Source organism: Mesoplodon densirostris, chromosome 6 (assembly GCF_025265405.1).
Source record: "Mesoplodon densirostris isolate mMesDen1 chromosome 6, mMesDen1 primary haplotype, whole genome shotgun sequence".
Taxonomy (NCBI): Eukaryota; Metazoa; Chordata; class Mammalia; order Artiodactyla; family Ziphiidae; genus Mesoplodon; species Mesoplodon densirostris.
The window spans coordinates 127,956,298-127,970,670 of record NC_082666.1 but is presented as its reverse complement, the minus strand read 5'-3'; the positions used below and the strand labels follow the sequence as shown (position 1 = coordinate 127,970,670).

The following is a 14,373-nucleotide window of genomic DNA, read 5'->3' as shown; positions in this document are numbered from 1 at the left end:
TCCAAACCAGGACATCCTGCCTGCTTTCCACCTCTTGGCCATCTTGCAATGCAGAGAAGAGGATGGGAGAGGGAAGGAAAAGAGACCTGATGGCCGCACTTAACCAGAAGAACAGCACGAGGTGGTCCTGGGGCTGTAAGAGGCGGGCGGGGCGTCCTTCGATCCAATTTGTTTGTTCAGTACGAGCAGTGTTGACCGAATGCCTGGGCTTAGGTGCTGGTGCCGGTGGGGACAGGGCCCTTGTCTTTATGGGGCCCGCCCTTTGTGGCTGAGCCAAACATGTAAACAGTGACACCGTGAGACAAGAGCTATGCTAGAGGAGCAGTAAATATAGTCCCCAAATGCTTTGGGGTGTGAGGCCCATGTTGAGCAATCACCGAGTGCCAGGCACGGTGGACTTTGAAATTAACCAAAGGGAAGTACACATCCCTAACTTCCTTAGCAACCAAATGCACGTCTCCAAGGCTTGACATTAGCCTTCTCCTTGTTCCCATTCCCATTGTCCTGTAATAATTAAAACCCAGCTCCTCGGAGGGGCACCCTCCCAGCCGTGGTATCTACCCTCCAGGCTGGTGTGTCGTGACTGCTGGATCAGGCACCCAGTGCATTGGGTAAAACCATGGATCCCTCCCAGCCCTCTGTGGAAATTTAGATGCCATAAGGCTGGGACTTCGTATGTGCCTGCAGGTGATTCTAATGTGACAGGGCCAGTCACCGGTCGCAGGTGGAGTCAGCAAAGCATGCAGTGTGTAACTAGATTAGACGTCCCGTCAAGTTCTACCTCATCCTGGCTGTGTGAGTTTAGGAAATCCCGTTAGCCTGGCCCTGGGTTTTGTCATTGTAAAGCGGAGATCATACATCCTACGTGGCAGGGGGTTGTGACGGGACAGTGAGGAGGGCACAGAGGGCAGAGGGCACCTGCTGGGCTCCCGAGGTGGGCGGGCAGTATGCACGCACAGCCATGTGCCTCTTCTATGGTGGCGCTAATACTACCCCCATTTTATGGGTGAGGAAACTGAGGTAAAGTGACTCGCCCGTGATCAACCAGCAGAGCAGGGATTGGAGCCCAGATCTGCCGGCCTCAGAACCCCTGCTGCCCAGCCAGGGTCTCCCGAGGTCAGAAGAGGTGAAGGCGCATCGTGGTTCACGAGGTTTTGGGCCGTCAAAACCTCAAACGTAGTTCATGAGTTGAGCAGTCAACACGCTGTCTCAACTCCTGGAACTCTGGGCTGTCGTTCTCCAGTGCTTCCCGATCCTGCACTCTTTCAGGCACTCTCCTGCCTCTGAGAGGACGCTCATTATTCTGACACAGAGGGTGGCACACAGGGTCTCGGGACTGTTCACGTCCGAGGTGCCCCTGGGCTGGACTGTCCATTTCTGAGGGGTGTGTTATTTGACAGGCTCTGGACCCACCCTTGCCCCGGGGCTCCTCCAGGGGCTGAAAAGCCAAAACTGGCACTGCCCCGAGGTGTTGGCCACATCCCCAGGCTCAGGCATGAGCCAGACTCAGGCATGAGCCAGACTCAGCCAGCGAGCTGACAAAAGCCAGGGAAAGGCCACCGAGGCTGCCTCCAGGTGGCTAAGCCCTCGGCAGCAGGGAGATGGTTTCCAGAGCTGCACCGAGGGTCTGGCACTCGGGGGGCACCACTCCTGGCCGCTGGCAGGGCCAGGCCAGGCCCCGAGGTGCCCAGTTGCCGGGGAGGGGCCCGGGTGGCAGGCAGCCCTGGCTTCTCTACCTCCCACGTGGCTCCCCACAGGGCGGGCGCCCCCCCCTCCCCGCCCCCCGCCCCGGCACAGGGGCTGAGGAGGAGAGCCTCCTCCTGCCGGAGCAAGTGCTTCTCGCAGTGCTGGTTACAACTATGGACGGAGCCATCGGTGCTCGAGCAGGAAGGAACCCAAGGGGTGGTGAGCCTTCATTTTCCAGACAGAGGGGGAGATGGGTGGAGAGGTCCTGCGAGTGTCCACTAGCAGCTGCTGCTCGTGGGCTCCCCCTGCCCTCTCTGGCCTCTCCCACAGTCCGGCCGGTGGCCCCACGTCGGTGCTGGACACACTGCAGGGCGCTCGGCAGTCCCCGAGGTTTCCTGAGCGCCCAGGGTGTGCTCGGACTCACCCCCTAGCTCCGGCACGTGAGGGGGAGCCAGGTCACGGACGCCCCACGGGCACAGCAGACACCCTCCTGAGATGGGCTCTGGGTCCAGCCCAGCACTGAGGCTGCTGTGAGGCCCCTCCCGGGGTGAAGCCCAAACCATCATCCCCCCTAAGGAGGCAGGTTCCAGGGTAACGGAGTGTGAAACGACTTGGGAGACCTAATGGCCTTGCTCACACTTGCAGAGAACAGATTTGCTTCACCTCCTTTTGAAGGCACAGGTGGGAAGCTATAGATAGACACCACAGGTTCAGGGGTGCCTTAATCACTCATAGGAGACCTAGTTCCACAGGGCTTGCTTCCTGACTCTTGGGCAGCCAGGGCTCCTGGCTGGTTCCTGGGCTCACTCGGTGTCAGACGTGAAACTCCCAGCCCATCCGTTTCCAAGCCGGGGAGCCAAGAACCCAAGAAAAGTCTAGAAGCCCCAACACAGGTGCTCCAGGGGTCTTCTGGGGGCTCCCTAAGGATGCCAGGCACCTCAGCCCTGTTCCATCACATTTGACAATGGCCCTGGCTAGAGCTGATCTCCACGCAATCCCTTAATGAAGCGCTACTCCTGCCTGTGCAGGAGGGTGCTCCCTGCAGGTGGAAGTTCAGAAGGCCACCCAAGGAGCTCATGGCGGAGCAGGAAGTGCTGGGGGGTCTCATCTCTGTCTACTCTCTTGCCTAGAGACACCCTAGCAGGAGAGGCGGGGGGCAAGCCCTCCCTGCAGTCTTGCTTGTGGCTCAGGGGGAATAGCTGTGCCCTGGGCCCCACTCCAGCAGCCTGGCACAGGGGGGCGCCATCCCGGGGCTAGCTGTTGCCCAGCAAGGCCCCCACGTGCTGTCCAGGGCAGTGGCAGGGAAGTTGGGGAAGTCCCCGGCCCACCCTGTGGGCCTGAAGCCATCGTGTCCAAGCTGAGGACACCCCTGCCTGGGAGATGCCGCCACGGCAAATGCTGAGGTGCTTCGGCATTTGGCTCTGTGACTCTGGACAGACCACTTGGTGACAAGATGCCAGTATAGCCCTACCAGCCCAGCTGGCTGTACTTGGTGTTGATAACAATGTGAAGGGTGACACAGGTGTCAGGTGTGAGCAGTCACCCCCAAAGTGTGTGGGAAACATGGGTTGGTGACTAGTTCAGCTCCAGGCAGTTGGGGAACAAAAGAGAATCACACTGTCCTCCAGAAATCCTAAACCTAGTAGGAGAGATAAGACTGTCGTATGGGAAATAAGAAAACATAACTGACGGCTTAGCTCTGACTATGAAGAGTGGATAAAGCGGAACTAATATTTGTGGAACCCCATGTCCTGGACCAAGTGTCTTATATATGTTTTATTTATTTAATTCGCAGAACAGGCAATATTATTGCACCCATTTCACAGATGAGGAAATTGAGGCTCAGGCAGCTTGAGCAACTTGCCCAGAGGGGCACCTCCAGTGAGTGGTGGTGAAGGACTTTGGACCCACAAGCTGATGCTCTGTTCATTCTACTCGAGGCCTCTCCCCAAGCCTGGAGGGCAGCCTGGGTGGGAAAGTCAAGGATGGTGTCCTAGGATTGTCCCACCTGTGTAAAATCAAGACCTGGCTCTAGGAGGATTGAATTCATTCATTCATTCATTCGACCAATGCCTTTTTTTTTTTAACTTAAAAAATATATTACTTTATTCCAACTTGTGTTTCCACCTCAGCCAATGCCTTTTGAGCGCCAGGCCTGATCTCTCCTGCGTGTTTTACTGTCTGGTGAGGAGACAGGCAATGCTGTGTGTAGGTGTTGCCGTAAGAGGTATCTATGGTTGGGGTGTCACCCAGCCTGCAGGGATGGGGGGCAAGGGCCGAGCTGGGCACGTGGATGATGGCGTGGGAAGGCGTGGTTCTGGGGCAGGGGACACAGACCCAGCGTGGCTGCCACAAGGCGCCAGGGGCTCAGAATGGGAGTTCAAGGCTGGAGAGAGCAAGGGAGCCAGGCGGGCTGGTTTTACCTTTGAAAGGTTTGAAGAAGCGGAGAAACCTGGCCGCTGGCCTCTTGACTGCAGGACTGAGTGCAGAGAGTGGGAGGGGGGCAGGGAGGCGTGAAAGGATGCTGAGGTGCAGGCTGACAGGTGAACGTGGGTGTGCTCATCTGGGCCTGTCTTTCCCGTCTCTCCCCTCTCACAGAATTCCTTTCTTGGGTGTACGGCTTCCAGGGCTCCCTCGTGTCCAGGATGCAACCCTTATGAGGTGGGGAGAGATGACGAGCATCCTCTTTCCACAAAGGGGTCACATCTCCCGCCCCGGGCCACTCATCTCCTTATAGTCTGGACTGGGACTGTCTTCATCCATTCAGGCTGCTGCAGCAAACCATCTCCGACTGGGTGGCTGATAAACCACAGACATTCAATTATCACAGTTCTGGAGGCTAGAAGTCTGAGATCAGAGTCCCGGCATGGTCAGGGGAGGGTCGTCTTCCGAGTTAAAGACTTCTCGCCGTGTCCTCACATGATGGAAAGGGATGAGGGGACGCTCTGGGGTCTCTTTTATAAGAATAGTAATCCTGTCATGAGGGCTCTACCCGCATGACCGCCATCACCTCCCAAAGGCCCACCCCCTAAAACCAACACATTGGGCTTTAGGGTCTCAACATATGAATTTGAGGGGGACACAGAGATTCAGACCAAAGCAGACTAGAACCCAGAGCCTCTGGGCACAGACCTGGGGGCCTTCAGAATGCACCACCCTGTCCTTCCCAAAGGTCAGCCTCACCTGTGCAGGTGGCAGTTTGGCCTAGGACCTTCCAAGTTTGAAAACCGAAGACTTTATCATATAGTATGTAGAGCTTGACTCTTGCCACTGGGGACGGAGAGTCCCTGCTGGGGCCTGAAGCACCCCCTGCTCTCTGTCCTGGCTCTGGGGCTCTGCTCTGACTTTCCCTCCTGGCAGACAATGGCTCCAGGGGCATCAGGAGAACCCAGATTCAGCCTGTACCTGCCCCAGCGCCAAGACTGGGGCTGCAGAGCAAGCGGAGGCCGAAAAACATGTTCCAGCCTCTGCCTGAGTCAGCAGCATCCCCTGGAAATCAATTCACAAACCCAGTTTGGTTTCTAGGGGGCATTTGAAAAAAAAAATTAATTTTTCCCAGCATCTGTGGCTGTCACCCAGCAGCTCACCTCAGTGACAACCCTCACGTTCTTTCCTCACAGCGTGTCTCTGGCTCTTTCTCAGAGGCCAAACCGAAGATCAAATAATGAATCATGTTTATCCAGGCTTCTATTTTCTACACAATGCTGATTAAAACAATAACTGGACGTTTAGTTGAGCTAAGTCACGAGACAGGTTATGAAAACGCTTCCCATGGTTCAAGATTAAGTCTCATAGAGAAGGGAGCATGTTCCGAGAAAATGGCCTGGATTTTATACCCAGTCTCTCTTCAGCGTCAATCAGAGACTAATTGTGGCTGTTGGGCTGGGATAGCTTAGATTCCAGCCTCAGAAATCGGGACTGAACAAAATGCCCTTGATCACCTTGGGATTTTTGTTTTCCTGTCTGCCTGGATACTGTCCATTCCAAGAGCTGTAAGAAGCAAATAGATCATAAGTAATGCACCATATGAACTGAACAATATTGGCCAAAGAAAAGTAAGAATTTCACCATGTACATCCTTTCTCTCCAGGCCTAGGTGCAGAATGTTGAAATTGGGCAGGGCCTCCCGGTTTTGAGCCTTTATTAAAAAGACTTAGATGCTGGCCCTAAAACCTGGCCCTGGTGACTCAACTGTCAACATGAGTTTAATGCTCTCCCTGGCAAAGGCTCAGCTGTGGGATATGCCGATTTCAATCCCCCCTCCCAGGGTGGCCCGTTGCCTCTGCAGGGTAAAGTTACTTGTCGGATTCTCAGAGGCGCTGCCTGTAACTCCAGCAATCCTCTAATTGTGGTATAGTATTTGGTGAAAGGGTGTGTTCCCTTGGGGCGAGAAAGCACACACACCACGGGGGTGGCGGCTGACCCGTAGCCCTGTTGCAATAGCTGTGCTGTGGTCAGTGCTTGGCTGTAGCCAACACATGTTTGATTCTCTGAGTCAGATAAGAATGGCTCTTAGGAGAGGCTGGTTGTTTCTAAGGTGGAAGGTGAAATCCCAAGGGAGGGAAGAAGTAACTAAAGGCGGTAATCAAGCTGCTCTGCAAGAGGAAGATGGAGATTTCTTGGGTTTTGCTTGAAGGGATGAGGGGGTGTGAGGGGCGGTGAGGCTCTGAGAGTGGGGAGGGGCTAGAAAGGGGGCATCAGGGAGGGTGGTGGTCGGGAAACTCAGGACAGAAGAATCTAAGTGTGTAAGTGGTTTGCTGTGATGTCTCTTTATCCGAGTCCCATGGATCACTAGGGATTTCCTGGAGAATTAAAAGAGGGGCTGACTCCTGCCTCTGGACTGGCTGGAATAAAAACATTTACTGGCTGCAGTAAAATGGTGCAGAGAACAGTATGGCGGTTCCTCAAAAAATTCAACATAGTATTAGCATAGGATCCAGCAACTCCACTTCTGGGTGTACTTCCAAAAGAAGTGAAAGCAGGGACTTGAACACATACTGTGCACCTGTGTTCATAGCAGCATTATTCACAAGAGCCAAGAGGTGGAAGCAGCCCAGACGTCCATCCACGGATGAAAGGATAAGCCAAATGCGATGTATACATCCAGTGGAATATAATTCAGGCTTAGAAAGGAAATTCTAACATGTGCTACAACGTGGATGAACCTTGAGGCCATTATGCTGAGTGAAATATGGTAGTCACAAAACGCTAAATACTGTACTGATTCCACGTACACAGGTAATTCGATAGTCAAATTCACAGAAAGTAGAATAGTGATTGCCAGGGGCTGGGGGGAGGGAAAATGGGGAGTTACTATATCATGGGGACAGAGTTCCAGTTTTGCAAGATGAAAAGAGTTCTGAAGATGGTTGGTGGTGACAGCTGCATAGCAATGTAAAAGTACCTAATGCCACCGAACTGTACACTTCAAAATGGTTAAGATGGTACAATTTTATGTTCTGTGTATTTTAACACAATTGAAAAACTCCTGGGGGAGAAAAAGCCTCTTAGCCCTGCACATTTTGCTCAGGTTTCTTCGGGGGCTGAGAAAACTCATTTCTATATGGATTTGGCTTGATTACAGTGGAGTTACCTCTTAAGCGGGGACTCAGTTTTGGGTTTAAGGTGTGGAGTCCCCCTTGGAAAATTCCTGTGTGGCCCACAGAGTAGGTGGGAAGGGGGCCAACACTGCTGCTTTTCCTTGTAGCCCTGGAACAAACACTGTGTCTTTGAGCATCAGGTGCAATGTGGATTTACATTCATGAGTCATAACGAAATACGTCTTGCAAGCCAGTCCTAGGGTGGGCTGCTCACATTGTGATGGGCCCTCAGGACCAAGCTTACTGAGGAAACAGAATGATCAGCCTCTTCTGGTGTTGGGCTCCAATAAGTGAGGGACATGCATCACCTTCCCCACTGGAAGCCGTTTCCTTCCCCTTATGCAGAGGCGAACACCTCCAAGCTCAATGGGTGTGTGAGGTGTCTCCACCGAGGTGGCCTTTGTCCAGCCCAAGGAACCTGGACAGATGCCTTACTATCAACCCCTGCCCCCCCCCCCACCTTTCAGCTGACTCTGATGGGTTTTCAACACTAAATTGTTCTCTGACCTTGGACCAGACCTATTGGCCATAGAAAAATGGCCCCTTCCCCCCACCAGGCCTCCCTGCTGACCACATCTCACAGGTACTTCCAGACACCTGCTCAAAACTGAAATTCTCCAACTTAAAAGGATCTTTTCAGATTAAAGACGCAATTCCTGAGGCCAATTCCTTGGTCCAGATCTGAGCCATAGGGTTCCTAGCTTTCAAAGAGATCTATCTTCAAATTACAGGATACCCCAAAGAGAAGTGCTTCAAGCCAAACTCACAGAAGACCATATTAAATAAAGCAGTGGTGTGAGCTGGCACTGACTTTCAGACAAAGTGGACCCCCATCTCCTTCAGAAGGGCTTAGGCAGCACCTAGCCCAGTTCTAGCATGGCTGGAGGCTCCAAATAAGTGAATGAATGACCAGCTGGTGAGCCCGCCAGCATTGATTTGGCACTATTCTAGATCCATACAATTTCTTTCTTTTTTTTTTTTTTTTTTTTGCGGTACACGGGCCTCTCACTGTCGTGGCCTCTCCCGTTGCGGAGCACAGGCTCCGGACGCGCAGGCTCAGCGGCCATGGCTCATGGGCCCAGCCGCTCCGTGGCATGTGGGATCTTCCCGGACTGGGTCACGAACCTGCGTCCCCTGCATCGGCAGGTAGACTCTCGACCACTGTGCCACCAGGGAAGCCCCATACAATTTCTGATTGGCAATACATTTGGGTTGTGATGCCCAAGGATTGAGAAGTAAACTAATGAACAGGACGCTATGAATTTTAACCCCGTTTTGCCATTAAATACTTTGCTGATCCCCAGGCAAGACTTTCTCTCTTGGTTTTTTTCTCACCTATAAACTCTGTATAAAAGAGATCTGTAGAAGTACATCAAAACATGGAAGAGAGAAAACAGAGCAATGAAATGCTTATTGGTGAAGTTGCTAATTTTTCTACCCCGAAATGCACCTGGTTCCAAGGCCGAATTCTTAAATGTTTAAAATGCATTTAAGACAGACATTCTTAAATGTTTAACAAATACTGTGACAGCATTACCCACCACCCAACATAAGATACAAAACATCCTCAACAGAGTTGAAGCCCCTGAATACCTTCCCCAATTTCAGTCCCTGCTTCCTGCCTAAAGGCAACCGTGCTCCTGAATCTGGGCAAACGTGATAACCGCTGCGCTACAGAAATGACCCCTGAATTTGGTATTTATCATTCCCATGCAATTCTTTATACCCTTACTCCATTTATATATATCTGTAAACAATGAGACAGCTGGAAATACCTTTAAGCCAGGACTGACACGCATGTCTTCCAGAAGGATTTTGACACAGTATCTAGCTTAGCACAGAGGATTGTTTGGCACGCACATCCTTATTTGTCCTCTCACTCTCTGTGTCTTTTCACCTCCCTGAGCTGGGAAAGGGCTGCTCTCTCTAGGTGGACCCCAAATGGCGATGCAAGCCCTTCATTGGGTCTCCTGTTTAATGGGCCTGGGCGGGTCCGGGACTATGGAGCTGAAGCACCGACCCCCCACCCCTCTCCCCGGCCCAGCTCGGCGCTGACGCCTCCCCCCGGTCTTCCCTTGCAGACGGAGATGCGGCTTCAGGACCAGCAGCTGGCCCGGCAGCTCATGCGCCTGCGCAGTGACATCCACAAGCTGAAGATCGAGCAGACCTGCGACCTCCACCGGCGCATGCTCAACGACGCCACCTACGAGCTGGAGGAGCGCGACGAGCTGTCCGACCTCTTCTGCGACGCCCCGCTCGCCTCCTCCTTCAGTCTCTCCGCGCCACTCAAGCTCATTGGGGTCACCAAGATGAACATCAACTCCCGCAGGTTTTCTCTGTGCTGAGAAGCCCTAGACGGGGTGGTGGAGCCGGAACGAGGGTTTGGGAGGTGGACGGTGGGGGGCGGCGGTGGGTGGGTGGGGCGTGGGAAGGCAGCTGAGGCCCAGCTACCCGACCGGGTCTCCCCGGAGGCAGGGCGTCCGCAGGACCTGTGACACGTGCTCTCAGGGCCCAGCTGTGGAGCTCGGTGTCCCCATGCCTGGCCCTGGTTTAATACCCAAAGAGTCCTGCAGAAGGGCTGCTGCATCCGCTGTTCAGCGAGACGTGGGTCCCCAGGGCACACGTCTCATCCTCCCCTTAGTGACCCACGTTCCTGTTTCCGGAATCACTGGTGCTATGACCTGGGAACCCAAAGGGGGACCAAAGCTGTGATTCTTGCAGAAGGCTTCCCCAGGGGCACCGACCCCCAGGGGGAGGTGATTAGATATCAGCCGCGCCCACGTCACTGTTGCTGTCCTCTAAGTACTGGCTCAGATTCACCCTAAGTGGGTGACTCAGCAGCCTCGACAGGGACCCACCAGCAAAGGAAGACCAAAAGGAATAACACGTGGAGCTTGGGGAAGCAGGCCCCAGGGCCGCAGCCAGTGCCCTGGATGAGGCCTTCGACCTCGGCCCTCCAAGTGCGGGGACGCTGTTTCCAGTGTGTGTGGTCCCACCAGTGTAGCTGGGGTGGGAGCAGGCACACCCTCCCCCTGCTGCCTGCTCTGGCCACGAACACCAGTCCCAACCTCCAAAGAGCCCCTTTGCTGCCACGCCACAACCCCGGGGAGCGCCTAGGAGTGGATTTCCCCGGGGAGCGGGGAGGGGGGGGCGCAGCAGAGGCCTCCTGGTGGATTCCGACCGTGTCACCTCCGTCACCTTCGTGCCCTCCCCAGAAGCTCGCCCTGAGCCTCCACTGAGATTCCGTGCCTGACTTAAACAACTAATTTTAATTGAATCAGACTGTTACTATCCTGTGGCTAACTTGTCAATAACTGTTTGATATTTGTCCAAATGGCGAAGCCAGTGGGTAGGTCAAGTACAGAGGTTCAGGGTTTGATTTTAAAAGATTCTCCCTCAAGGCAAGTGGGAGGATCGGCAAGGTAAGGACTGAGACCTCAGCAAGTTACCCCAGTAGAACGCCCCGTGGGGGTGGTGGGGGGGTGGACTGACCTTTGACCCATCTAGCCGAGCCCCCTGCTACATAAGGGAGTGAGACCAGGGGAGGGGAGTGGTCTCGCTCAGGCTCCACGGCTCTTTAGCGGCTGTAGAATATTGATGTGTTAATAATAGTCATTATTAATTACGCTACACAGATCACGTATCCATGAACTTGAACTCCAAAGATGGTACTAATGCTTTGCCAAACCCACAAACTGCCAGCTGCCACTCTCCACTCACTCAGCCCCGTCACCCCCCGAGTTACGATTCCTACTGCCGTCACGGTTCCATTGTCGATGTGAGGCATCCTGTTGCTCTGTCTTTCATGCTTCGTCCTCCTGTAATTTCAGTGGGGCCCAGGCACACACACACACACACACACACACACACACACACACACACACACACACACACACACACACACACACACACACACACACACACACACACACACACACACACACACACACACACACACACACACACACACACACACACACACACACACACACCATGACCCACACTGGGAAGTGGTTGCTTCTCTCTTGTGGGCCAGGAGTGGGAGTTTGTGTATGATTGGTCCCTAGTTAGAAAAGAATTTGGTGTTTCCTTGTGACTTCCAAGAGCCGGAGGGTTTATGCTTCCTTCAAAGACGGTATCACCACGTAGCCAAGGTCTGTTTTTGCTTCGGCTCTGAGCAGTGGCAGAAGTCTGAGGCGCAGAGCATTTGTCCATGAAGAAGCCCTCAGTGGAAAGCTAGGCCTTCTCGGGCCGGCTTCTCCCCAGGCAGGAAGGAGGGAGGTTTCCTCTAGCTAGTGATGCGTCTCCTCAGGGGTTCTGTGATGAGCGCTGCCAAGTCCTACAGAGGCGTGCCTGCCAGGCATCCTCCAGAAGAGCCCTTGAGGTCTTGGGGTGGCCGGCCGGCCTGCACACACGCTCACTCTTCAGAGACGTACACATACACACCCTTGAACCCACACAGGCAGGCCCATTCCACAACTGAAAAAAAGGCCAAACTGATTAGTTTTCTTTCTAGGAACCAGTCATGACAGTAACTAAAAAAGCTGGGTCCAGCCGCAGCTGAGTGATTTACCTGAATTTCGTCAACCCAGTTGAGGTGGAGTCAACTGGGCAATTTAGTTGCTCCGTTGACCTGATGATTCTTTGAGATCGAGAACACTTGATGGAATAGGTTTTGCAACAGGCGCACTTTTTGGAATAGGTTAGATGTCTCAGCGATTGTGCTTAGTTCATGCCAAGGGAATTTTATTTGGGGATAAGGGGTGGGGGAGGAGGAGTCAGGAAGAGAAGTGCGGGGGAAAGACAGGAGTGTTTTCTTACTCACTGTCCAGTGTCTGTTAGCATCCTTATCTCCACGGCGAACACAGGCAACTGACCCAGTCAGTTCAGCTTTGTGAAGTCCCTGCCTCCTGTGGGTCAAGAGGTGCCTGAATCAGTCGCAGCCTAACCTGCGTGCCCAGCTCCCCAGCGCAGCCTTCCGGCTTTACCACGCGTATACGATACTGTTGCAGTTTTACTCATGATCTACCCATCTCCCTGCCATCCCTCAAGGACCCCTGGGTGTAAAACTCAAAGTCTCCATGACACTGCCTAGCAGGGTGATGTCTGACGCCTTCGCAGGCTCAGCAGTGGTCACAGGCCTGGGGATCCCGGGCAAGCTGGAGATGACCTGACCCAGCCTCAGGCCTCCTCCCTGTAGCAATACCAAGTGCTATTACGTGATCGATGGACAATTTATAATTTTATTTTTTATGATTGTTTGTTTCTATATTGCTGTTAGAAAAAGTGAAATTAAAATATTTCAAAAGAATATATTTATAAAGAGGAGAAATGTGCTTCCTTTTACCTTGTTCCTGTTACAGCACACACAGGGTCAAGCACTAAATTGAAAGAGAAAGAAGCGGGAGGAGGGAGGGAGGGACAATCACCTGAATCACTCTCCTTCCTTTATGGCACCTTCCCCCAAGGAGGGCTGCTTGGTGGTGTTGCCATCAGGAGCTTCCCGGTGCGGGCTATGTGAGCTCAAGATGTGAAACTGAGAGATGCAGGCATTCATTATTCCTGAATTTGACCAAGGCCGGAGCCAAAGCAAATCCACTCACTCTTCCATTAGCCACTTCCAAAGGTGACTCTGATTGGATTCAGAATATATGGGTCAAACTCAGAGCACGACTGGATAGCGGACCCACAGGACACGTATTTCAAATCACACTTCTGGCATCCAAGTACGGGGCTTAGCATTACTGTCCTGTGCGGGGAACTCGTGTCAAACTTTTTCAACATCTTAGGTGGCAGTGCTCAAAATGAAGCCTGCGTGAGGATCACCTGGGGCACCTGCTGCAAATGCACATTCCCAGGGAATTCCTGGGCTCCACTCAGAGGTTCTGATGTGCAGCTCTGGCACGGGGCCTAGGAATCTGTCTTTAACAAACACTCCAGGAGACTGACACAGGTGGTCTACAGACACTTGGAGAAACCTTTAAAGGGACAAAGCAGGCAGGGAAGGCATGTCTTGAATGGCTCCTGTCTCTCATTCCCAGGAGAAGTCCATGTCTGCAGGTCAGAGCAGGTATTAGGAATCCCATTCTGTAGAAGGAACAGCTGGAGAGAAGCACTCTAGCCGTTCCTTGAGATCATACCACCTGCTTACACCAAGCGGATGAGTGACTGGGATCTATTTCCTGCAAAGAGCTCCCAGTATGAATTGGCTGCATGGAGCACAGGTCACGAGCTGAGGGATGGATGGGCACCTGGAGATCTGCCATGAGCGTCGGCCATGTAGTTCAAAGGGCACTCGAGAAGCCACTGGGCCTTTCCACCCCTGCAGATGGGACTGCACACTTTTTCAGCCCAAAGGGAAATGACTCTAATTTGGCCTCCAAACAAGTTAAATACTTTTAAGTGCCACAGAGAAGGTAAAAGGTGACAGCAATGTCCTCCCTTGTGTGGGAGAGGGCTGCTTTTACCACGTGGTCAGGGAAGGCTTCTCTGAGAAGGTGCTATTTCAGCTGAAACTGCAGCCACGCAAAGATCAGGAAAAAGAGTGTTCTGGAGAGAAAAACAAGGACCCAGATTCTGAGGCGGGAGGGAGTGTGGTGGGCAGTGCGGCTCGAGTGGGGTCAGCCTCGTGGGTCAGAGTAAGGAGTCTGGGTTTTACTGGGATTGTGCCAGAAGTGTTTTGAGGTCTTTGAACAGGGGAGTGATGTATGATCTAAGTGTTAGCAAGGTCTATGTAGAAAGTATGGGGGAAGGGGGGCAGACGTAGCATCCACTGGAGGTCAATGACAGTGGACGCGAGTGACTTGGATGCCCATGGCAGCCTTGGACGGGGTGACACACGGTCTGATTTGGGATTTACTTTGGGACCTAGTGTGGGATGTATTTTGGATACTTTGGAGGTAAAGCCAACAGGGTCCACTGGTAGCTTGGATGTGGAGTGGGCAGGAAATAGAGACTAAGGATAGCCCTCTGGCCAGCAGCTGGATTGGGAGGTGGGGGGTTTACTGAGATGAGAAAGTTTGAGGGGAGCATGGGTCGGGGAGACGGGCAGCATTAACAGTTCTGTCTCAGCCGTGTTATATTTAAA

The 14,373-nt window shown here is 53.1% G+C and overlaps 1 protein-coding gene across 1 annotated transcript in view; it reads left to right on the top strand.

Moving 5' to 3' along the window:
• FAM167A (family with sequence similarity 167 member A) overlaps positions 1-9,664 on the top strand; it is a 33,206-nt gene extending 23,542 nt beyond the window's left edge. Inside the window, exon 4 of the mRNA XM_060101579.1 lies at positions 9,368-9,664. Coding sequence (XP_059957562.1) covers positions 9,368-9,631 — 264 coding nt within the window. The 3' untranslated portion in view covers positions 9,632-9,664. The remainder of the gene's footprint in view (positions 1-9,367) is intronic.
• The last annotated feature ends 4,709 nt before the right edge of the window (positions 9,665-14,373 follow it).